Below are 23,702 nucleotides of genomic sequence, written 5' to 3' on the forward strand. Positions count from 1 at the left end.
AGGGTAAATTGGCTGGAGGGAAATTCTGAGAGATACTTCTTGGCATTCTTGCATGAACTACTCCACAAACGATTGTTATGGTGGTAAATTTTGTAGTGAGGTAGTGAGGGTGATGGAAGAGAGGTTCAGACGTCGTAAATAGAAGTATTTAGTGTTTGGTTTTAATTTTAATATGTAATATATATATATATATATATTTTTTTTTTTTTTTTTTTTTTTTTTTTTTTTTTTTTTTTTTTTTTTTTTTTTTTTTTTGTAGCCATGATCCATGTAGTTTTAAAATATTTAAAATATATTAATCATGTGTGGTATATTTTTTGTAATTATGTGAGTTTTATGGTGTATCTATCTATCTATGTTTATAGTTAGTTGTATATAATCACGAATTTTGTATGTGATCCTCGGGTTATCCATTACGAATTGTATATTATATATTGCCTGTGTATGAGCTGCTTAGTGGTTATATGTTGGCATGCATGCAACATCTGTAATTTTTGGGTTTTCTTTTCTTTCACGCTATCAACGAAGGACTTTTACTTCTTCGTACCGATGCTGAGCTTGAGCGCGCTCTTCAACGTCTTATGCTAGAACTTGATCCTGAAGGCTAGTTTCGTGTTCTTCATTTGCTGTGAAAGTGTCTTTTATTAGCTTAGAGCTAGTGTGTGTTTTTCTTCCTGTATTTAATAGCTTTTCTTTATTTCTAGCAAGTTTTGAATCCATTATGTGTTTCTAAAACCATCCCTAGTACTGTGTTATCTTTCTTTGAAATAGTTTTTTGAAGTCTTTAATTCATTATTTCTCATAGATAAGTTTTTAGAACTCTTCCTTCTTCGCGTAGCTTTACTTTCTTCTTGTTTCGTTTTTATTTCAATACCAAGACCCTTCATTTTCACAATGCCGAGACCCATAATCATACATTCAATATCTCTTATCCGTTATTTTTTATACACCTTAACTTAATTTCATTGATTGTTTAAAACTTCAAAGGTTGCCTAGTGCTTTTGCTTATTTTGTACCTAGGTTGAAAATAGAATATAAAACAAGAAACCAAATAAAGAAATTTTTATTTCTCAAAAGAATGGGTCCTCATCAGGGGTGCATCCAGGATTTTGTTCGGGGGGGGAGAGAGTTTGACAAAAAAATCATTAAAAAATGCATCAAAAATCTGCTTTTGTGCATTTTTGTTACGTTTTTACGAGTCGGACAGACATTTCGGGTGGTGGGGGTGTTGTCTAACCCCCTCTTCCCCCCTCGATATGGCCGTGGTGCTCATCAAGTGAATATCCAGTAAAAGTCAGTGCCGGTTGGCATAATATCACTAAATAGACGAGTAAAAAACTGCCTGAAAGAAAATAACGACATACTGTAATTAATAGCCCAAATCTTGAGACTTTTGAAGAATACTAAGCTGGGGAAGTAAAATAAAATATCATCTCAGTAAAGAAGAGTAGTAACACAATTAAACTATGGGAATGACGAGGATGTACTAAAATCAGTTATGTAAAAATTTTCTGTGTTGATAATAAGGATGCTAGCTTGAAATTAGTTATACTGAATAATAAAAGGGTGATCGATTCTACGATCCCAGCTATTAGCTTTGAACTCCGGATCTACAATTCGACTTTCTAATCTTTGCTGTAAAAAGGGACTATTATGAAGAAAGTAGCAGATAACGCTATCTGTTCAGTTATGGTAGTATCTCAAAAGCTCTAATTGTTCCTCCAGAGATCTTCCTAAAATTAACGAAATTGGCATTATGAAGCGAAAGACTAGTCTTTTGTAGAATATGTATGTGATGCATTTTCTTCCCAAAGAGAAGCCCTTTTCGACTCTATTTCTCTTAGATGTGGCCTTTTGTTCAAAAATGGGTTTTATGATTTATGTCTTGATTGTGGATAGTTTTCCTACCATTCCCCATTGCTTAAGAGATTTTTTTTATAGACGTTGGACCTGCGTCAGTCATGGTTGGTACAATTGTTCAAGGAAATCGACTCGCTTCCGCACAAGGAAGGGAACTTCGATTTGCAGAAGAAGACCCAGGATCGGGAAACAAGGTATGATAATGTCACGCAATTTTAGAACAAATTTAAATCTTTTTGTAGCAATTATATTATTTTGGTCATTCAAGTTACAGCACCCGTTTTGTCTTAATAATTGAAAAGAACTTTTTCCTTTCGTTTTGGCTCAGAAACTTCAAATTTTTATTTGAAAGCAATCAAAATTTCAGATTTTGTAGTATTTTTTATTCGTATTTTCTTTTGCAAAACCAAAGGACTTATCTCGAACTTTTTTACTAACATTACTGAAAAGGTAAAAAATATTACTCTAGTGGGTCTTTGCCCACAGATTACATTTAAAAAATGTAACATTTACTTCATAGAAGGTATGGGAAATCAACAATGACAGGGTCAAAAAATGTGCCCCTATCTCAGAGACTACCTGGCAAATTTGTATGCCAATGCATCACATAGAAGCCAAATAATTCAGCTTTATACTTTAATTTTCAAGTAAAACATACCGTCAAAATCCTTGGACAAAAAGTAAATTTCTGCGGCAATCTCAGGAACGTAATTTTTGCTTCCCTGTAAAATTATAAAGGATTAAAGTACACCCTTCAGTTACGTGCGTAAAGATGCATTACGAGATGTTATTTTTCATAAAAATGCGATTTAATACCAGAAATTTCTATATAAACACTTATTTTGAAACAGAATGTAAAACTTTATGTAGATTAGAAATGTAAAATATTCATAACTTTGAGGATATTATACCTTGTCTTAGGTGTATAGGCGTTTACACTACTGTTAAAACCCTCACAGAGAAGTTTTGAAAAAGATCCCCCCCTCCCCTTTTTTTTACTCTTTGGCCTATTTTAGTGGTATTTTATTTATTGAGTAGGTTATTTGATCCTGATGAGAAACAGTAATTTGATCGTAGACCTGCTAATAGCTCTGTCTTCGTTTTTTTAGGTAAGTATATATTTTTTCCTTCTAATTTCTAAGCTACTGATTTCTTATTTTCTCCTACTAAATTCTAGAAGCCGTGAAAAAAGGAAGAAACAAGCCCCACTTAAGGCCAGCTCCTGAAAAAACCAAACAAAGCATTTTATTAGTGCAGATATGCTTGTTATTTTATGCATTCTGAATTTTAATGTTGTTGTTTGTTTGTTCTGCAGGACCTGCTTAGAATGGTACATATTTATTGAAGAAATTTCTTTAAAAAGTGGGAGGAGCTTGGAGAAGTAGCTAAAAAGACTAGATTGTAAAGGCTGTAAAATCTAACCACTCGAAGCAATGAACACCTTAGAGCGCTCATTTAGCCCTGTAGCATATAAACAAACAAGTCTCCATTCAAATATTTTTTTCGTCAGTGACTGAATCTCTCAGTGTAATTCGCCAACATTTATCATTTATTATTTTATACCAATATACATACTTTTCTAATTCATAATTTATAGTCTAATTTATATATCATTTATAGTCTAATTATATATGTCAGATAGTCTAATTTATAAGACTATCTCTTGTCATCATACGTACTAGTACTCATGCTTTTTTCATTGGTAACGCCTACTTAAAAACAAATGGAAGGAATAAACAATGATACAAACACGAGTGAAACTTAGAATGAAGACAGTGGAAAAATAGAAATATAATCTGACAATTCCGTATCCGGAAATCCTGTTCAACAAGAAGGCTATACATATAATTATATATATATATATATATATAATATATATTTATATATATATTTTATATATATATAAATTATATTTATATTTATATATATAAATATTATATTATATTTATATTTATATACATATTTATATATGTATATATAATATATTTATATACATAAAACAGATTATAGTGATAGTTTGTGGTGCATCTTGTAGAGTCCTTCCCACACAAATCAGTGTTACGAAGTTGCTTCTTTTGGCACTTAGTATTATACAAGTTTTCTTTAAGTGGGTATTTTTTCCCCTTTATTTTTTTCTTTAAAATCCAGTATGTTTTCCTTTACTCTTTTATTTACGTTTTGCTTTCCAGTATAATACGATTTCTGTGTAAAACCGAACTATACGGGCTGTATTTGCAATTGTTATCTGTATCCATAAAAAAAAAATCGATCGTTTAATCCGTACATGCTTTATTTATTTGCTTTTAAATATAAATACAATGTGGCCTATTTATTTGGTGTATAATTTGATCTGTTCTTATCAATTCTAATTGATTATTAATATTAATCACAGAGAAGGACATTTACAGTAGCATCCTAATTTCTTCTCCGATCCCTCAGCATCCTACCGCCTCGAAAAAAAAAATCTTGCCTTTCCAGGTAATTTTTAAGTGGTTTGAGATTCGCAAAATCCATTTCAAACAAGGCTAAAATATATAAAAATATGTTTTTAAGTCATAACTTTTATTAGTCGACGTATAATATGTTTTGAACTCCTAATATCTTTTAATTCGTCTAAAATATAAGTTTTGACTCATTTTATTTAAAGTATACTAACTTCGATGCCCAATGGTCATACTATTCTCTATTGCAGTATCGGTACATCACAGAAGTGTTACAGTGGCGATCACAAAGAACTAGTGATCACGTTTTATTCACTCTCCTTGGTTCTAAAGGTGTGCCAACAGCAACTATGAATTGTGCCCAGTTACATAAGAAAGCGGAACGAATAGGGATTATGCTGTTAGAAAGGGCTCGAATCAACACAAACGATAGAGTGGCTCTGGTCTTCCCCCCTGGTCTTGATCTGATATGTGCGTTTTATGCTTGTATGTATGTTGGTAAGTCACTTTTCTGCATTAAAATTAAATTTTCACATTTTGCTTAAGTTGTATTTCGCAATACCAGAGAAGAATTAGTGTTGGATTTCGGTCTTTTTGGAACATTAGAAAAAAAGGCGTAAATTTTTACTGATTGGAGTCAAATACTCAATCTTTCCTGATTAAAATTTTATTAGAACCTTAAAGTAAATCTTAAAGTTAACACTTTTAAGTTTGTAAAGTGAACTATCTACCAATGTAAAATTCGTTTTGCTCGGTTGTAAAATTTGATATCAAGTTCAATTTTTATTGCTCAATAAAGAAAAACACAAAGCAAAATTATAAGTAAATCTTGCTAGCTTTCGGCCCATTCTTTTGCACATTGACCTTTGCTCATTTGAAGATAATTAATAAAGGAAGTTCACATTTTACTGAAAAATTTATTTCTAAGGAAAAACTAACGGAAAAGAAGGCGAGATTATCTTTGATGATTTTATTTGACTATGTATTCATCTTTCTTCCGTGTAGAAATTATATTATTTTTCCACTTATTTATATTATTTCTATGTTTGTAAAAAAAAAATGATTCATTTTTGAAGAAATTGTTTTATTTCTTAGAAGATCCGTATCATCTAGCTATTGCTGTTTTGATCTATATAAGTTGTAACACTTACCTCATGACGGTTAAGGATATTTATCATTCTGTATGAATTAAATTTGGTTTTAGATTTTTCTTGTATGCTTAATTCAAAATCTTTTCATGAAAGAGGTGAATCGATTTTAGATATGGACTTGCAAGACTGTAAATCAGGAGTGGAAATAGGGAACAGAGCCTCTTTTACAGTAGGGTAGCTGCAGTTGTGAATTTGAACGTACTTTTCTTATATACTGCCTTTAATTCCACCTGCAATAGTAATATTTTGTAATAGCCTAATAAGGCTTTTCTTTTCGCGTGAAAGTCAGGTATAATTTTTTGGAAGAATCTTCCACCGAATCTTCTTTTCTTTTCCTTTTTTTCTCTCGGTTGTAGCACTAATAAGAAATAAGCAGTAATTGACGAAGTATAAAAAAATAAATTTTATAGAATTTTATGCCTCTTGGAGAACGTAGGAAATATTTAGGGAGAAATAGATTGAGGGATGGTCCTTACAGTTGCCCTATGTGTGGAGAGATGGATGAGTCTTTGTATCATTTTTAGGGGATTGTAGTGAGTTGAGGGAGTTGCGCTTGGAAATATTTGGTAGGGAGATTGGGGGGAGAGATTGGATTTTGGAAATTTTGAGAAGTAGGTGTTACTTAAGTATAAATAATACTGGAAAGTTCGTCCGGGTAGGTATGAGGTATCGTGACGATTTTCTTAAATAATTAGTTTTAGTGTCTTTTCAGTCTGGTTTGTTGCTATATTTTTTTGCTTGTTTTGTGTATGTCACCATGGCTTAATTGGGTTGTTTTTCTGAATAAATCTGTCTATGCATCTATCTATCTAAAGGATGTAGTAATTTCTACCTCTTGTTAAAACCTTTTTTACTTTAGGAGTTGTACCAGTGACGATTAGGCCACCTCACCCTCAAAATCTTCAAACAACACTTCCTACTGTTCGAATGATTGTGGATGTCAGTAAAGCAACGGTTATTCTCTCTACTCAGAATGTTGTCAAGCTCCTCAAATCAAAAGTAAGTCGTTTTCATTATAAAGCGGTAAATGCCGCTGAAAATATTTCAAAAAGGTTATCTTTTCATCTAGTAGTAGTAGTAGTAGTAGTAATAGTAGTACTTGTACTTGTACTATATATTATATTATTTAATCTCTCTTATTTTATCTCCTCCTTTTCTTCCTGTTTCTCTTTCTTATCTATTGTTTTGTATCTTTTTATTTATATTGGAAGCAACTATATTCTATATTTTATTCTACGTTCTAAGTTGCGCAATAGAGGGGTCTTTTATACAAAAGAGTGTTTTAGCTGCATTGAATCCTTTTCTGTTTATTTGAATGCTATACCATCCTATACGCTGTCTCTTCTTTTTGACTTACTTTATAAGGTCACCTACAAATGACAGTAAGTTAATTGTACATTGTTTGTGCTTTTCCTAATTTTTGTTGTCCAAATACCATGAAAAGAAAGCAATGGTACCGCATCTATGAGTCTTAAATCACAAATTTTGAGTTCTGCAGAATTTCATTTCTATACTCTATAAAATTATTAAATTATAAAAGTTAATTTGGAACTTTAAGTTTTTATGTGTTTTTCTTGATTAAGAAAATTTAGCCTTTTCCCTTTTTCTTTTTTATTAAAGAAGAAACAAAGTTTAGCTTATTCGTGCTTCAGTCCTATTTTTAACTTTATTCAAATCATTTTTTTTCTTCAAGAAAAGGGGGAAAGTGTGCTGGGGCTATTACAAACGACCCATGTGTAGTAGAACCCATTTTTTACCACAAAATACATCTACATCTGTGACCCCCCCCCCCTTCATATTCTTACTTCAGACAACACATCATGCAGTGTAAAAACTACACTGTTTTGTCGTGACTGTTTTACAGGCTCATACCTTTGTACCAATGTGTGTGTACTTAAATTCTATTGCGGGACAATCAAGCTATTTAATGCTGTTTGAGCAAAGGCAAATTCTCTAGGATTTTTGAAGTTAATTAATTAAAAAAAAATGGTAATTTATTGACAAAACCATAGAATTCTGCTTGTATCATTGGATTATTTACCTATAAAATTTTGGGGTATGTATCCCTCACGTTCGTTATAGGGTGGGAGGGACTGTTTAGGGACGTACCACCCCTCCTCATGTTCTCCCCATTCCGCGATCTTGATATTTTTAATTTTTTATATTTAAAGTGTATTATATATATTATCTTATGTTTAAAAGACAATTTTTAAATTGTCTTATATTCGTATAATTTCTGTTTTGTATGTGTTTTCATCGAACCTGTCCCCCACCTCCAGAACAAAAAGCTGCCTACGCGTCTGACGTGTGATATTTTTTTATAAGCTTATGGGTTTTAAGACAGAGTCTATAAAATTTAGGATCAAAATTTTACTATAATGAAATGTAATACATCTTTGAGGTTGGGGACGGGGGAGAACAGTATTTCTCATGGGTTATCGGACATCCTTATAATTGTTGATGCTTGAAAGCGAAGAAACACACGACCGAGGCTTTAAGGACGGAAGGTCAGCAGAATTTACCATGCGGAGGATTCTAATGCTTTAAAAAGTGCATTCTTTGGCTCAACCATCCAGTTTCCTTTCATTCGCAACAGTATTTTGAGGAGGGGGGGTAACTTTTTCCGAGAGAATCTCTCTTGGGTGCAGCATGATTGAGAAGTCATGTTGTCGGTATAGACATAGCTAAAGTCATGTCTCTCAACATTTGAAATTAATTACTGATCTAGATTGATTGATTTGATGATGTTCTATTGTTTTCATAGTGAGTTGTTGTCACATTTGCTTAATGGATGATGCCACTTTGACCTTCCTTGTTGGTTTTATCTGACTTGTAAATTGTTTCCACTTTATTCTCGTTTGAAATTAGGAATCGTATAATGGAAAAGTAGTGTACAGTTTTGACATGTTTGTTATCTAGTCGCATCCTTTATTAGTTATATTCAGGCTCAGAGGGCAAACTTCTAAAGATTTTTCGATTTTGATTATGTACTTATGATCTTATCTTAGTTCAATCTTGTTAGAACAATAAAATTGATTTGATGTTGGCTGTTTAATGCGCTATAATATTGTAGTGCCAAAAACAAAGGTATATATTTGGGAAAGATGTTCGGGAAAGGCCCTTGGACGTGGTACTGCTACTACCAACAACTCACTGCAGCAGCAAGCCGCCCGAGGTCAACACAGCTACTGACGCTTCTCCATTTTGATCTATTCAAAGCCCCCCCCCCCTCTTCACACCCTGTCAAGAGGGTCCTATTTCCCTAAAATCTTTCCTTACGGCATCCTTATGTCCCATTATATTTGGAGGGTACGCAATACTCCCCTCTAAATATAGGAATTTTTATGGGGTTTTTTCCATGAATTATTTGACCAAATAATTTTGGAACCATGGGCATTGCTGTAGGATATAATATCCAAAAAAAATTATCACTAAAAAAAAAATAATACGACATCATGTGATGGCCGAAGGCCAGAGCTTCCAACTGGAACAAGGTTGCGGAAATCAAAAAGAAGTCCGCAGAACTGTCTTTCTGCTAGACAAGGAGTGGAGCTGGATCTTTGCTCATGCCGGTGTCCTTCGGCCGGTTTGCACTGACCGAACAAGCAGGTCCTTTCACAGGAGCTCAGTATCTTAAAAACTATAGAAAGGAGAGGAGCCATTGAAATCTGGGAAATTATCAGTGAAAAAAGAATACAGAAAGCTTAAGATGAGTTAACCTCATCAAGTCGACTCATTCACTATCTCTGCTTCATTGTGCTGAATGGACTGAATTTTAGGCCAAGTTTCAAATTACTAGGCTGCCATGATGTGACGAGCCAAGATAGGGCCCAATAAGGCAATGCTCATCATATGCTGCCGAGCGAAGTGAATTATAATTCCACCTGTAGTAGTTCCTACGTGATGTTATTTGGAGAATAGTGCAGTTTGGACAGGGCATTTACTTTACGAAAAAAAAACGCAAAAAAATACGTGGAAAATTGTATGTATGATCGTGAAAAATCGCAACTACATTTATCTTAATATACAAAAATGAATTTCAATCGATTTGCTCCTGTCGAGCTTCGATTATTACTACAAAGAAGAAAAGAAGGGTAATTACCAGACTATAGCGTATAAACAATTGAAGAATTAGGTATTCATTTTATTTCAAAGCACGTTTTCTAACATGCATTAAATATTTCGAGGCGTGTGCATTTGGGTTTCTTTCAACAAAAAAGGCTGGTAAAAAGTCGTCTGCAATTTGTAAGATATCTGCGGTTTGCCGCATGTGGGAGCTTGTGGTGAAGTGTGCTTTTTATGTGTCAAAAAACAAAGAAGTGCATTTTTGGTCAATGCTTTTTATTTTTTTTATGGGGTGGGGGGGGGGGGTGAAACTTTCGGACTAATTTCAAGAGCTGGCAAATCTGTCAGGTTTTTTGTTTGTTTGTTGTAGTTTTTTTCTAATTTTATTTTGTCTGGATTAGATAAAGGATTTTTTGTTTAGGAGGCTGTGGTTGACCAGAAAACTTGGCCTTTAATACTGGACACAGATGACCTTCCTAAGAAAAGACTGGCCAACTTTTACAGGCCCCCAACACCAGAAATGTTAGCGTATTTGGATTTCAGGTGATTATTCTGTTACTAACTCTTCAATAAAAAAAAGTACGTCGGTAGACTAGTGGCTCATTAAGTTTTGCTTGTCATGCCCGCAAACAAAGGGCATATCTCACCGACTTTATTTTGTGCTTCTGTAATTCTTTTCGTGAGTTTCAATACACTGGTTGTGGGTTTTTACCTAGCTACTCAATGGTGAAGAAGGCCAATTATGTCTGAGACAAAAAGTGTTTGAAATATTTTAGCTCAAAGACTATCTGACATCATTTTCTTGCCAAACCATTTAATTATATATTCTAAGATGAACTACATATTATAAATTACGAAAATATTTAATTTATATATTTATATACTATGTACTTGTAATTATGTACTTGCAAGCTATGTGGTAATAAATGGTGTAAATAAATTATATATCAGTGTTTAATATATTTAATCTTATTATTTAATGTATTTGATTTTACACACAAAAATAAAGTCGAATTATTGAACCAAACAATGTACACATCAGTTACTTTGGGAATAGAGGTTTGAATTACTGTTTGTCAGTAAGAAGTTTAGCCTGTGCTTAAAACTACATTAGAACCTATACCGATTCTATTTTTCTTATTAAAGCCCTTGCAGAATAAAACCTACTCACTCAAAAAGATCAAAACCTTTTTTTTGCTCCCCTTAAAAATAAAAAAGAGTGGGATTCGCCCTTTGGTGTTGTGCTCAACAATATATCTGGAAATTTTTTCGAAGGAAATAAGCTGACCGGTAAATCCTTTTCTAAATATCATCAGGATAGATACGCTATATTCTGGAATAAACAACTGTAATAGAAAGTTAAAATATTTTGTGGTCTGTTAAAAAATTTGAAACGGTACTTTAAGTTAAGAACATAAGCATTTATAATATAACAGAAATTTACCGAATCTGCTCATAAATTTTGTTAATTATGATATTATTAATTAAGTCTTGTTATACTTAGCCAATTAGCTATTTTAATTATAGTATTAATTAAGTATGATTTTTATGTTAATTCTAAAACATAAATGACTTTTAATTGTTGTGAAAGTAGTTCGTCAATGAAATTAAGTATATCTGATTGTTAACCTCCAAAATAACAAAACTTGACCGAGCCTACGCATAATTTAAATAAAATTATTATGTTTATGTTAATTTAAAAATATGAATACATTTTAATTGCTGTGCAAGTAGCTCTCCAATGCAGCTAAGTACAGAGCATTATTAGCCTGTAAATCCAACTTCATGCAATAGCATTTATAAAATGACGAAAATTGATTGAGCCTACCCGTAACTTATATCTGTATATTGTTGTTTATATTAATTGTAAAATATGAATAATTCTAATTGCTGTGGAAGTTGTTCCTTAATGAAGCTTGGTGTACTGGATTATTAACCCGTAATTCGAATATGAAGAGCGGCGGCTATTTGAATACATCATTGGAAAAAAAGTTATTCACGAGTTTAGACTTCCAATAATTAGATGATTGATCGTAATTTTGTCCTGACAATTTGAGGTATAGTTAGCCGAAATAGGTTTAACAAGCAACGAAAGGTTCTGTTATTTTTGAATTTACATGTGATACTCGGCTCTTGGGCCGATTACATATGAAGTGTAAAATTGTGAACACGGTGGGAAGCTATTAGGTTGTAAAATGCTGCTAAATATTGTACTTAAACCGAGAAATTGAAAAATATCCAGCTCTTTGATTTTCGGATATTGCAATTTTTTTAGTAGGGCCGATATTTGTTATGCATGTAGATTCTAATGATTCAATGATTAATGTAGATTTAATGATTCAATTCAGCAGATTCAATAATTCTAAGTCAAAACTCCTACAAATAAGTATAATCTGTTTGAATTTTAGACCTTCGAGATTTAACTCGTTGGTGGATCCAGGGTGTTTGAACAACCTTGTTTCGGGTACAGTTCACTAATATATATATTTTGTTTATCTTTATACGAATCTTTCGAGAGAAAACAGATATTTGAAATTCAAGGCATCCTCATTCCAAAATACTGGATGTGTCACTGCTTAGCTTTGATCCTATCTGTTAGGATTACTTAAAAGTGCAGTCTGTACATTGGTTTATTTGAAAAGTTCTTTGTTTTATTTATATCCTTATTTAAATTCAGTGTTTACTTATTTGTTCCTTAATATTTTTTGTCCTTTCAAAACAGCGTGTCTACCACTGGAATGCTAGCTGGGATCAAAGTATCACATGCAAGTCTGACCTCATTGTGTCGATCCATGAAGCAAGCTTGTGAACTCTACCCTTCCCGCCATGTTGCTTTGTGTTTGGATCCTTATTGTGGGCTTGGCTTTGCTCTCTGGGTTTTATCCAGGTAAGACAATTGAAATTTTTGAAGTTTTTCCGGTTTCAGTTGAGATCTTTGAAATTTATTTTACAAGAAATTGTTGTTTTAAATGATTTGTGCACACTTCATGTTTATTAAAACCATTATCTCGCGTCATTCGTGTTTGGACAAATATTAAAAGGAGACCCCTCCCCCCGTGGATAAGTACAGCTGGCTGTACTTATTAGATGGATAAGTACTTATCCCCCGTGGATAATTACAGATGGAAACCATTTTATCTAGTGTCGTAATGCTGTAGGAAACAAAGTAAATTCTCCTCAAATGGTTTTAAGTCAGAATCCAAATGCAAGAATCTGTCTTATGAAATTGCCTTCCATGGAGGAAATTTGCCATTGGAGGAAATTGTCTTACACGTTAGAAAAATCTCTGATGTGATCTCTAGTTATTTTGGGTATATAACCCTTAAGTAAACATGAAGATAATACTAAATAAATGTCATACTACCAAAGTGTATAGCTAATGAAAGAATTTTACAATACAGTGGAGCTGCAGTATAAAACGAAACTTCTGAATACTCATATTGTACAAACGGCAATCTTCGTCGTTGGACACTGTTAAACTGGTGGAAGAATTAAAATATACGGGGTATTTGTAAGCCCAATCTTGGCGCTGTAACAGAGAAGAATGGGGTTACAGTTATATGTATTTTTATTTCCAGATATTTCAATTTTTAACGGTTTTGTTATTGCGTTAGTTGATGACGCTTGTCGTTCGTGCAATTGAAATATTCGATAGTTTATTTTTTATTTTCTACCTAATGATAAGATTAAATCCATTTTTTATTGGTTTTATTCCTTATTTTTAGGATAGCCCTCATTAGTTAGTAAAACGTCAAATCTCTTTGACCTAATGTCATGGGGTCGCGGGTTCAAATCTCACTGATGACATATGTTTCATGCCAAATTCGTCTTATTCTTATCTGCTATTCTCCATATCTAGTCTACATACTCAAATATCTTTAATTGATGGCAGATATATGGAAAAAAAGAAAAACTAGTTTTCTTGACTTTTGATCTCTGAGCCTGACAACACAGAGTAAAAAACGACACAGTGTGTCCATAACATATAAACGTGAAATGTTTAATAATAAGCAATAGGTCGGTATTTAAAAAAAAAACAAAGTGTAAACAAATAAAAAAGCTCGAATAGGAATAACTTCCTATCATAAGGACAAAGAATAAAGTAATTATCAGTGTTTTTCTCAGATTCCTTGGGAGATTCCATTTTTTATTGGTTTTATTCCTTATTTTTAGGATAGCCCTCATTAGTTAGTAAAACGTCAAATCTCTTTGACCTAATGTCATGGGGTCGCGGGTTCAAATCTCACTGATGACATATGTTTCATGCCAAATTCGTCTTATTCTTATCTGCTATTTTCCATATCTAGTCTACATACTCAAATATCTTTAATTGATGGCAGATGTATGGAAAAAAAGAAAAACTAGTTTTCTTGACCTTTGATCTCTGAGCCTGACAACACAGAGTAAAAAACGACACAGTGTGTCCATAACATATAAACGTGAAATGTTTAATAATAAGCAATAGGTCGGTATTTAAAAAAAAAAACAAAGTGTAAACAAATAAAAAAGCTCGAATAGGAATAACTTTCTATCATAAGGACAAAGAATAAAGGAATTATCAGTGTTTTTCTCAGATTCCTTGGGAGATAAAATTCATTAAATTAAAAAAAAAAAAAAAAAAAAAAAAGAAATAAAGTTTCAGTCGCACTTGTTTCTTTCTTCTCGCTGATTCTGTCTGAGTGTGCCCTAAAGCCTACATTGTATTTGGTCTTCTCTAAAATAACTTTTTATGGCACTTGGTATTAACCAAGTGACATATAGCAGTCGCCAATTCTGTCGGTCTGTCTGTCTGTCGGTCTGTCGGTCTGTCTGTCCCGGTTTTGCTACTTTAGGCACTTCCAGGTAAGCTAGGACGATGAAATTTGGCAAGCGTATCAGGGACCGCACCAGATTAAATTAGAAATAGTCGTTTTCCCGATTTGACCATCTGGGGGGGAGTGGGGGCCCGGTTAATTCGCAAAAAATAGAAAAAATGAAGTATTTTTAACTTATCAGCGGGTATTTGGATCTTAATGAAATTTCATGTTTGGAATGACATTGTGTCTTAGAGCTCTTATTTTAAATCCCGACCGGATCTGATGACATTGGGGGGAGTCGGAGGGGGAAAACCTAAAGTCCCGGTTTTGCTACTTTAGGCACTTCCAGGTAAGCTAGGACGATGAAATTTGGCAAGCGTATCAGGGACCGGACCAGATTAAATTAGAAATAGTCGTTTTCCCGATTTGACCATCTGGGGGGGGGGGAGTAGGGGCCGATTAATTCGGAAAAATATAAAAAATGAAGTATTTTTAACTTATGAGCGGGTGATTGGATCTTAATGAAATTTGATGTTTGGAATGATATTGTGTCTCAGAGCTCTTATTTTAAATCCCGACTGGGTCTGATGACATTGGGGGGAGTTGGAGGGGGGAAACCTAAAATCTTGGAAAACACTTAGAGTAGAGGGATCGGGATGAAACTTGATGGGAAAAATAAGCGCAAGTCCTAGATACATGATTGACATAATCGGAACTTATTTGTTCTCTTTGGGGTAGTTGGGGGGGGGGAGTAAGTCTTAAAAATTAGAAAAATGAGGTATTTTCAACTTGCGAACGGGTGATCGGATCTCAATGAAATTTGATGTTTAGAAGGATATCGTGTCTTAGAGCTCTTATTTTAAATCCCGACCAGATCTTGTGATGGGGGCGGGGAGTTGGGAGGGGGAACCTAAAACTTGGAAAACACTTAGAGTGGAGGGATCGGGATGAAACATGGTGGGAAAAATAAACACAAGTCCTAGATAGATGATTGACATAAACGGAACGGATCCGCTCTCTTTTGGGTAGTTGGGGGGGGGGTTAATTCTGAAAAATTAGAAAAAATGAGGTATTTTTAACTTACGAACGGGTGATTGGATCTCCATGAAATTTGATTTTTAGAAGGATATCGTGGCTCAAAGCTCTTATTTTAAATCCTGACCGGATCTGGTGACATTGGGGGAAGTTTGGGTGGGGAGACCTAAAATGATGGGAAACGCTTAGATTGGAGGGATTGGGATGAAACTTGGTTGGAAAAATAAGCAAAAGTCTTGCATACGTAATTTACATAATTGGAACGGATCCGCTCAATTGCGGGGGGGGGGGGTAATTCTGAAAAATAAGAAGAATAACGTATTTTTAACTTACGAAGGAGTGATCGGATCTTCATGAAACTTCATATTTAGAAGGACCTCGTAACTCTGATATCTTATTTTAAATCTCAACCGGATCAAACGTAATTGGGGGGGGGCAGTTGGGGGGACCGGAAATCTTAGAAAATACTTAAAGCGGTGAGATCAGGATGAAACTGGATGGGAAGAATAGAAACCTGTCTAAGATACGTGACTGACATAACTGGACCGGATCTGCTCTCTTTGGTGGAATTGGGAGGGGGGAGGTAATTTTGAAAATTGAGGTATTTGTAACTTACGAAAGGGTGACCAGATCTTAATGAAATTTGATATTTAGAAGGATCTTGTGCTATAAAGTTTAACTTTAGGTTCTGACCTTCTCACAAGTGCCAAATGAGCTCTTGGCTCTTGGCTCTTCCGACCTCGTACCATATGAGCTCTCGGCTCTTCCGACCTCGTCCAAATGAGCTCTTGGCTCTTCCGACCTCGTACCATATGAGCTCTCGGCTCTTCCGACCTCGTCACAAGTGCCATATGAGCTCTTAGCTCTTGTTCTTAAATACAATACACTATTTTATGTAGAAATTTTCTTGTACGGAATATAGTATTAAGCTATAGATATAGCTCAAAGGAAGTAGAGAAAAAATCTTTGATTTTGTCGCGATGAAACTCTATGTAGTCTCCAAATCAGATAGAACATTCGAAAAATTATGCAATGAAACAATATCTGAAATGAAACTGTTCGGTTGACTTTTTTAGAAGAAAAAATTGTCGTTATTCTCAAAACCTTCAGCCAATTCTAATTTTTGTAGTTTATAAGAAGCTGAGTTTTGATTTAGCAAACAAAAGAAGTTTAAGTTAAGGGGGCTGCTACGGATACATGGAATAAGTTATTACACTAGTGTAGGAAAGGAATAATTTTTTCGTTCAGGGAAAAGGATTACAGCCATATTCTTCCAAGAAATCCAAGAAATTAATTAATCTAATGGATTAATCCAATGATTCTACCAAGAGATTACAAAAAGAAGTATTCGTGTTTAAGAGATGATGATATATCGTCTAATGCAAAATTTAGGGGTAGGAATCACCTTCCCTCTCCTTGGTTTCGACATAGTTTAATTTTGTGCTAGTTTTACTTACATTTATTAGACCTATGTCCGATCACCCTGGCTTGGGAGCAACCCAATCACGTCACCTTTAAACAAGGGTAAGCATGGCGTTGAATCTAACTAACTTTACAAAGCTTTATAATTTAGGCATTGAAAAGTTATGTGGGAAGATGTGATATTATTCTAAAACATAGTGCATTAAATTTACGATGCTGTTTCAGTCGTGCTCGTTCCATTCATTGTATAATAAATAACATTAGTTTAATTTGTTTTCTAGTGTTTACTCTGGCCACCATTCAATATTAATTCCTCCGTCTGAAGTAGAAGTGAACCCAGGTCTATGGTTGACTGCAGTTAGTCAAAACAAAGTGCGAGATACCTTTTGCTCTTATGGTAAGTTTTTCTTCTGAATGTTATTGCCTGACCCTGCTAATCCTTGGTTTATTTGTGATGTTATTTTTGGCTTCTTACTATTAATCGTGAAGTTTATATTAGGAAGAAAATATAGCTTAGTAACCTACGTTAGATGCCAATTGTAAAGTCATTGTGTCGTTCTTGCGCTTTAAATGCGCCGTGCGCCGTTCTTGTTTCGAGCCAGTTCGAGCGTTCCAAGTTTTTATTATATTCCAGTTTTTATTGTTTTATTAGCGTTCCAAGTTTTTATTATTTTCTCTTCTTATTTCCTAATACCTTCGCGGTGCAGATGATATGGTTAATATTTTATGTATTTTATTTCAATTTACATTGAACCAAATCTTGGAATGACTCCGGAGTTTTTCATCCTGTAGAAATTTGAGTTCATTTTGTCAACGTCTCTATATTCCAGAAATGCAAATGAAACTGGAAAATGTAAAAAACCAAAGCAGTTTTTTTTTACATCGATCAAGGAAGAATCGACATATGGTAATATGGACAGTACAATACCTTAAACTCCTAATGGAATTTGACAGAAGAGTAATTCTAGGGTTTAATGCTTAAAATGGGCATCCAAACTTTACCTTCTAGTAAGCAGGGATAGATCGAAGTGATTTCTACGATTGACAAAATTTACATGTTAATATCATGGTTGTCGCAAGCGCATCTTGTGTAGAGAAAAAAAAAACATGTTTCCAGGAAAAGAAAGAAAATCCTTTTTTTGATACTTTTCTTGTAGTCATGAATATGGACGAGTCTCAAAAAATCCAATATATGGCCATGATATTTTCGATACAAATACAAGTTATATAAAATAATATATAAACATATAAAAACCACAGTACTAGTCGTGTAGTCATGAATGTGAACAACATACAAAAATCGAATTTTCTGTATAAACGCAATTACTGTACATATAAAAATATATAAACTGTCTTTTATGAATATCTGACAGCTAATACAAAAATTGTTCAAATTTAAACAGTAAGCCTGTTTGACTATAGCTTCTTTGCTAAATCAGTAAGAGCTGTTTACTGGTTGGGTCGTTCCAAGAGACTTGTCGACCCAAATTGCCGCTTAACAAGTGTGAAACTGACTATCAGAATATTACTTTTTTTTTTTTTTAAATCAGCCTTTTTATTTCGAAATCGTAATTCTTGTATGTCTGGGATTGGCAGAGTATAGATGACCGGAATTTTTTTACTATACGGGCTACATTTTAATGCGCTATCTTTGCTCTACTTATTAATAACCAAATCATATCCATTCCTCCTTGAGTTGTCTTACTAGTTAAGCTATTTATCCTCCAATGCTCGCAGGGTTTCTTAGGTAAATCAGTCTGACTATCCGTGAAACAGAAAACATGAATGCTTAATGTAATCCATCAATGTTACAGAATTGATTGTTTAATGATCTTATTTGAGGATCATCTCGTTTCCTATAATTTTATTGTTTGGGTATAATAGGGGGGGAGGTGTAAGAATTAGACTACCAAAAGTCCATCAAGGCTATTTCTTCAAAAGAAGAAAAATATCATTATGAAAAAGATATTTAACTGTAGATTGGCATGCTGATTTTGAACAAAGAGTGGGGTGGCTTAATTACCAGATATTCAAACAACGGAGCAAGGTAGCAAAGATGGAAATAGCCGGTTTAAGCCTATTTTTACTTATCGTTTGGAGAGAAAATGTTCGATTTCTTATAGCTGTTTATGTGTTTGATCATGGGAGATTGTGCACAAAACTAGGCACATTCTTAAGTGCCTTCAGGCCTATGCAGCTGCTTCCAGGAATATTATTGTTTTTATGATTTTCTGTCCAATTTGTGTTTTTTTTTGTAATGTTGGGTGCTTTTTAGACCCCCCCTGAAAATCTCAAAGGCTGATACACTTAAAATTACCCATCTTTCCTGTTTATCTATTGTTAATTACGCTTTCTTTTATAGGCGTGATGGAGTTGTGTACCAAAGGATTGGGTGCTGGTAATGCCTTAAACCTTCTCAAGCAGCGGAATATCAACCTGTCGTGTGTACGAACATGTGTAGTCGTTGCCGAAGAACGTCCTCGAGTCCAACTGACCAATTCATTCACTAAGTTATTTTCCAGTCTTGGAATGTCCCAAAGAGCAGTATCTACGTCCTTTGGGTGCCGAGTTAATATTGCTATCTGCCTACAGGTATGACTCTTACCTCAGATCATTCAGATGAAGAAGTTTTTAGATAAGGATAATCTCTCTAAAGACCTTTCATGAACCCCAAAATTATAATTTAATTTCATCGTTCATCATTTATGATTTTTATTTATGACTGATTTATACTTACAATTTAAATTATAATCCATCAGAACAAACTAAGATGAAGTGCATATAAAATACAATATTTGGAATAAAGAAACCTTCTTCATTAACACCAAACACCTCGCATCCATTTGACGCATTTAACAATTGTGACTATTTAGTATGTATTTATATGTGATCTTTACATATAACCCTCCATAATTATTCAAATCCCCCCCCCCCCCCACCCACCATTGAAGTGTGAAAATTATCTGCAAACATATATTTTTGTATTTATTTGATAAATGAAAAATGCTCAATTTATAGTTCGGACTTACTATCCTTTTTTGATAATTAATTTAAGAAATATCATTGCTTCCAATTGAGTATCATTTTGTGGTATTGGAATGCTATTATTTGATTTTGTCATAGGTAATTTCTCGGATGGTATGACACTCATGCGCTTTGAGACACAAACTCCTGCGATATTGCTCGCATTTGTAGCTCAAGGTTTGTCAAAATCTTTCGTACCATTTCTTTTCATTCCTCAAGAGTGCCTATTAAAACTTGTATTGCTAAAATTGAAATTACTGTGTTTCGATTTTTCTTTTAGAATATTCCGAATCAAAGTATTTGCATTTGTTTTAGGGTGCATCGAGTCCTGATCCGTCTACTGTTTATGTCGATCTCCGAGCATTAAGACATGATAGAGTATCACTTGTAGAAAGAGGAGCACCGCACAGTCTATGTCTTTTAGAAAGTGGAAAACTCTTACCTGGTGTTAAAGTAATTATTGCTGATCCAGATACTAAAGGACAACTGGGAGATTCTCATCTTGGGGAGGTAATTGTCTTTATTCTCTAGGCTACTTTCCAGGGTGTTAAGGGTGGCTTACTCGACTAAGCCTCGTTTCACAATCAACTTCTTCCTTTGTATTTTCTTGCATTTCGTGCAACAGGCTTGAATAATAATCAAATATACTTTTGATTTGACTGAGTCTCTTATTAGCATTCAAAGCTGATTAACTCAAGTCGAGAAAATACAAAAATACAATACAACTGCTCGTCGACAGTCAACCCAATTGTAATTTTCCTTGACCTATCCATTGGGAATAACAACATATTCTTGTTGAGTAGTGCATTGGATGAAAGATCTAAACAAGTTGAAAGCTAACAACACTTGAAGAGTACCCTTATATATGTATATATATATATATATATATATATATATATATATATATATATATATATATATATATATATATATATATATATATATTCTTCAAACATTCTTCAAAATCTTAAAGGTATTACTAGTTCAGAATAGATAAAGCACTGTACCAAAAAAAAAGAAGAAGAAAGAAAAAAAAGAGATCAAACTTAATATTTAATTTAGTAATTTGCCTTACATGTAACGTCCTTATCAAGAGAAAACAAAACAATACAAGAAAAAAAAATATATAAGAAAGGGGAAGGAAAGGTTCAAATTTTTCTCAAAACCTCTGCAAAAGGCACTTTAGGTTTATAAATGAGTGAGAGCTTCTTATTGTAGTCAAAATTAGAACTGAAACCTTGAATGTTAGGGAAAATTTACATTAATTAACCTTGGGAAGTCAGTTATCCTGCGTCATATTGCTTTTTGAATGGTTACGGAGACGATAAAGTCCTGGAAATGGTCACTGAGCGTAAATGCTATTTGTCATAGGACTTACCCTTGGAGTTTCAATGTTATAATCATTGTCGTAATCCGTACACTTCTAACATAAAATGTAAATAAGTCTTACTTGTTAGTACCGTATACACTGAAACACAGTTTATATTAAGACTGCGATTCCTTTGGATTTTTCCCAAGATCTTGAGATTTCAGTCTAGAGTTTGGGATTCTGGACAAAATATACACATTAAACAATACCCTCAAAAAGTATATCAAGCGCATATTGGATGAATTTTCAAATTCTTTTTTCTGTATTTAGGGTTTTTCGAAGGTAGGTTTCGCGAAGGCTTATTTTATGCTCTATTCCCTTGGTTCAATGTCATCTAGTTTTATTTTTAACTTGTATACGTACATACATTCAAAGACTTATTTTATGATTAAATAGTTAATGGATAGTTAGAAGCCCCGCAGATTATTTTTTTCAGTCTCTTCCGAGCTCAACAGAATTCATTATATATATATATTATACAATTGTATTTTAAAATACAATTAAATTTTATATTAAAATACAATTATATTTTAAATATATTTATATAAATATATACATTAAACAATAGCCTCAAAAGGCATAGCAAGTGCATATGGGATAAAAATTTAAAATCTCGCAGTGTTTCTCCAAAACCTTTGGATTTCTTGCATGTGACCCATAGGATTTTATTAATTCTCACTGGCAGCCCTGGTTTATGACGTAAGTTACACCCGACGATTCCATTTTTTGAGGATCAAAAAACTGAGCAGACACTAAGCAGGATGTAATGAATTGAAAACAAGTCCGCATTCGTGGATGAGTACATCACGTAAATAAATTACTTAATGCTGCCGTGTATTGGACTGACCATTCTTTTCTACTAATTTATAGTCGGTCAGTGGATCCTTTTGTTGTAAATATTACGCGATAGCAGAGTCTTACAAATAGTGGTCTCTGACACAAGTAATCTCAATTGAACAAAGTATAGTTGAGCCATATCAGTGTGAGCTTTTTCAAAAGTTAAATTGATTAAATATGTTAAACGAACATTGGAAAACAAACTTGTTAAGTTTAAAATTTAGACAGGTTTAAGATAGGAAAATATTTTATGTCATTTCATTACTACTAAAAAATATAGGAGGTAAAATTGCGTCGCTGCTTTCCATTATTTTTGTATTTGTTTCTTTTCATTATTATCCCATTTTCAATGAATAATTAAAAAATTCTAGAAGGTAATGGCTCCCATTTAGTCACATTTACTTATACAAAAGTCAGAATCTATATACAATGTTGTAGTCAAACTAAAGAAAAAAAGCAGGTTGCTTATGTATGTTTCTGACCTTCCTTTCTATAGAATAAATTTTCTGATTAAATAGAGATGTTCTTATGGAGATTTATGTATTTTGTGTGAAGATATATAGGGATAAACTTATGCTCTCCATCCTAATGTGGCGCAATAAATTGTAATAAATATCTTTTATTTCTTTCTTCCTTAGATTTGGGTTCAGTCGCCTCACAACGTTACTGGGTACGATTCAGTTTATGGTGATGATGGATCGTGTTCCGATCATTTTAATGCCAAGTTAGTGACAGGAACCACTGGGGAAACTTATGCTCGAACTGGCTACCTTGGATTCCTCAAGCGGACAGATAGTGTATCTTCGGACGGAGGTATGTATAGCTCACGCTAGTACTGTGAATGGTTTCTTGAGTAAATATATTAGTGGGTTTTTCTAACGTATATTATTATTATTATCTTAAAAACCTTAGTACCATTTTTGATGTCTCTATTCTAGAATATTTGTATATCATGACAGCTGTTATACTGTAGATTGTGTTTATTTTTATCGCACATTTGCACTGTACGCTATCTTTATCTTCTGGGCAAATATACATATTTTCTCTGATTCGATGGAGACCGCATTAATTGAAAATTCACGGGGTTCATGACGAGTTCAGTGAATCCATTCTGTCCTCTGAAAAAGACGATTGGTGTGAAAAATAGAAATAGTTGATTTTATTTGTTAAATGTGTACTTTTGTCGTTTTATCTAATCCAATGAGTTTGTTTTTGCCAATTAAGTTTTCATCGATGCAACCGATTTGGTATGAACGGTTCTGTGTTTTTGCCGTGTGAAATCTGCTAGTGTGGCTTTGTGTCAGACTAAAAATGTATGCCGGAGGAACGCGAAAGCACTATAATGAGTATTTACTTTTCAGAACGGTGGAGGAGCTTCACAAAACAGTCAAGGGGTCCTCAAGGGGGCCAATAAATTGTGATGTTTGATTTCTGCCATAGTTATTCTTGTATTAACACACGTAATCTTGAATCCCGTTGTAAAAAAGTAAATTTAATTGATCCTAAAAAAAAAAAAAAATACTGACCACTATCAAAATATTTATTAACCATCAATATCCAAAATCATAATAATATAATGTTGCGCACAAAAAATATGGTGAGTAAGAAAAAAAGGGATCGGAAAAATTACGTGAAAAATAAATTGTATTTCATTATAAAAGAAAGTATTTTTGGAGTTGAAAAACGAAAACTTTTTTTTTAT

The 23,702-nt window shown here is 33.5% G+C and overlaps 1 protein-coding gene across 1 annotated transcript in view; it reads left to right on the top strand.

Annotated features, from left to right (window-relative positions):
* Nucleotides 1-23,702, top strand: part of LOC136036111 (disco-interacting protein 2 homolog A-like) — a 255,860-nt gene that overhangs the window by 223,770 nt on the left and 8,388 nt on the right. Inside the window, exons 19-27 of the mRNA XM_065718124.1 lie at nt 1,942-2,054; nt 4,553-4,799; nt 6,312-6,451; nt 9,939-10,060; nt 12,240-12,404; nt 17,052-17,167; nt 19,133-19,362; nt 20,110-20,304; nt 22,639-22,813. Of these exons, the coding sequence (XP_065574196.1) occupies nt 1,942-2,054; nt 4,553-4,799; nt 6,312-6,451; nt 9,939-10,060; nt 12,240-12,404; nt 17,052-17,167; nt 19,133-19,362; nt 20,110-20,304; nt 22,639-22,813 (1,503 nt within the window). The remainder of the gene's footprint in view (nt 1-1,941; nt 2,055-4,552; nt 4,800-6,311; nt 6,452-9,938; nt 10,061-12,239; nt 12,405-17,051; nt 17,168-19,132; nt 19,363-20,109; nt 20,305-22,638; nt 22,814-23,702) is intronic.

This window comes from Artemia franciscana, chromosome 15 (assembly GCF_032884065.1).
Source record: "Artemia franciscana chromosome 15, ASM3288406v1, whole genome shotgun sequence".
In the NCBI taxonomy this organism is placed as follows: domain Eukaryota; kingdom Metazoa; phylum Arthropoda; class Branchiopoda; order Anostraca; family Artemiidae; genus Artemia; species Artemia franciscana.